The 2599-nt window shown below is 43.8% G+C and overlaps 1 protein-coding gene across 1 annotated transcript in view; it reads left to right on the top strand.

The window, feature by feature from the left end:
- The window catches only part of Gnl3l (G protein nucleolar 3 like), a 33410-nt gene that overhangs the window by 12907 nt on the left and 17904 nt on the right, over positions 1-2599 (top strand). Inside the window, exons 5-7 of the mRNA XM_031380494.1 lie at positions 984-1094; positions 1400-1535; positions 2240-2346. Coding sequence (XP_031236354.1) covers positions 984-1094; positions 1400-1535; positions 2240-2346 — 354 coding nt within the window. The remainder of the gene's footprint in view (positions 1-983; positions 1095-1399; positions 1536-2239; positions 2347-2599) is intronic.

Genomic DNA, 2599 nt, shown 5'->3' with positions numbered 1-2599 from the left:
GCTACATAGTGACACTTTGTCTTGTTTTGCTGTAAAGGAAGAAATAGCTACATAGTGACACTTTGTCTCAAGCAAGGAAGGGAAAAAGAGAAAAAGAAGGGATATTAGATCAGGAGAAGATTGGGATGGGTGTAGAGAAGGAAAACAACTGGGAGAGAGAGGTAAGAGAAGAAGGAAGGGGGCCATTTGCAGCAGATGTGCCTACAGATGTGGAAAATGCCTTTCCTAAGTTTGAGCCTAAAGATGGAATGGCAGTGGGACTAGGGAGCAGGACAGATATGAATGCCTAGGGGATGTGGCAGGAGGGAGCATAGGAAGGGAGGATTGAGAGACAAAGGAGTGTCTCCCTTCCTCACGGGTGTCTTTCCCTTTCTGGCATTTGTTGTCTCTCAAACAGGATATGCACTTGCAGCTGCCGCGCCCTTGATGAATGCAGTAAGGGATTTGTTTCCTGGTCCCATGTCCTTCATGCATTATTTTTTCACACTTTCTTCTTGTTTCCCTCCTAACCCCTTGTGACCAAGTAGGCCTATGCCTAGTGTTCACATGGAGTCACTTCTATCTTTCTACTGTGGTTCTAGGGATTGAACTCAGAACACTAGACTTCACAGCAAGTGCTACTTTTAGGTGGTCTGGGATTCACCAGTATCTTCTAGCCTCCTGTGGTTTTCCTTTTTAAAGAAAAGTATTTACTTATTAATAAATATTTATTTATTTATTTATCTATACATATGAATGCTCTATCTGCATGTATGCCTGCAAAACAGAAGGCATCAGATCCCATTATAGATTGTTGTGAACTACCATGTAGTCTCTGGGAATTGAACTCAGGACCTCTGGAAGAATAGCCAGTGCTCTTAACTGCTGAGCCAACTCTCCAGGACCACCTATAGTTTTCTAAAGCCTCGGTTCTGCTGTATCCTTTCTCCTTCCTTATCTTTGCTTTTTTCTTCTCACTCCCTCCTTGGCCCTGTCTCCCCTAGGTTATTCTCTCTTTTTTTCTTTTTCAGGAGGAAGTTTTGCAGGAATTAAATATGTTTCCTCAGTTGGATGATGAGGCCACAAGGAAGGCCTATTACAAGGAATTCCGGAAGGTAGGAGGATCCATTTTCCCCTTTTCTTTGTTTTGTTTTTAGATAAGGTCTTATTCTTTAGCCTAGGCTAACCTAGAACTCACTAGATCCCAAACTGTCCTTGAACTCCTTGTAATCCTCCTGCTTCATCAAGTGCTGGGATTTTAGGCTTGAGTTGTATAACAAGTATCCATTTCTTAAAGCCCTTTGGTGAGGACCCCAGTTTATTTTCATTTCTTCTTTCTGTTTTTTTTTTTTTTTCCTGAGATGGAGACTACGACCCCATCTGCTCTCAACCTCCTTCTTCTGTATTCTCTGTCCTGCAGGTGGTAGAGTACTCTGATGTGATTCTGGAAGTCCTAGATGCCAGAGACCCATTGGGCTGCCGCTGTTTCCAGATGGAGGAGACTGTCCTTCAGGCAGAAGGCAACAAGAAGCTGGTCTTGGTCTTAAATAAGATAGGTAAGTTCTGGAAGGGTTAGTTAAGGCAGGGAAGGGTTAAGCTAAGGCTAGCTCAGATTAGGTGCTGAGACCCAGCACCACAATGGCATCCAGAGTAGTCATTCATACTAGGAATTGTTCAAATTTTCAAAGCTAGAAATATCATCTGATATACATAGGATATAACATGGGCTGGGGGTGGGTGGGTAAGAGTCTGAACCTGTTTGCCTTTCAGCCCTCTTTCCTTGTAATCTTGAGCTAGTTCAATGGCTGGTCATTCTTAGAGACCTGTCCCCATAGACTGGAACTCAAAGATTGGGGCAAGCACATGGCTTGGAACTCATTCCTTTGCATGGAATGGGATGGCTGGGACAAAACCACTTCTGTTTTTCGAGACAGGGTTTCTCTGTGTAGCCCTGGCTGTCCTAGAACTCACTCTGTAGACCAGGCTGGCCTCGAACTCAGAAATCCGGCTGCCTCTGCCTCCCAAGTGCTGGGATTAAAGCCACTGCCTGGCTAAAACCACTTCTTTACATATTTTTTTGAAGAGAATAAATCTCAGGGGCAGCCAACTGGGCCTGTGGATCAAATTGTCCTTTGTAACACCATCCCTGGAGACTAGGCAGAGTCAGGACTAGAGGAGAAATCCATTAGTAGGAGGTGGACCTAGATATGCGTGTGTGGCAAACGATCTTACAAATTGTGTCTGTTTCTATTTTTGCAAGACCTGGTTCCCAAGGAGATTGTGGAAAAGTGGCTGGAATACCTTCGCAATGAACTGCCAACTGTGGCTTTCAAGGCCAGCACCCAGCATCATCAGGTCAAAAACTTGGTAAGCTTTGAGTTAGGCAGTCTAGCCTCTTTCGTTGTGGTTTGGGGCCATGGTTGTAGGTGTTAAGATTTGGATTGGGCTTCCAACTTTGGGGTATTTTCTCTAGTGGGTGACTTGTTAATTTTTATTTCAAGTTCTTCCTGTATTATTGCCCTTCAGAAAGCATGCTTTTTTTCCACCCGTGAGGATGTACTAATGCCTGCTATGTATAGGAGAGATCTGGAAAATAGAGTTAACTACTTTTTTTTTTTTT

Source organism: Mastomys coucha, chromosome X, assembly GCF_008632895.1.
Source record: "Mastomys coucha isolate ucsf_1 chromosome X, UCSF_Mcou_1, whole genome shotgun sequence".
In the NCBI taxonomy this organism is placed as follows: domain Eukaryota; kingdom Metazoa; phylum Chordata; class Mammalia; order Rodentia; family Muridae; genus Mastomys; species Mastomys coucha.
Note: the sequence above shows the minus strand (reverse complement) of the source record. Positions and strands in the feature narration are given on the sequence as shown.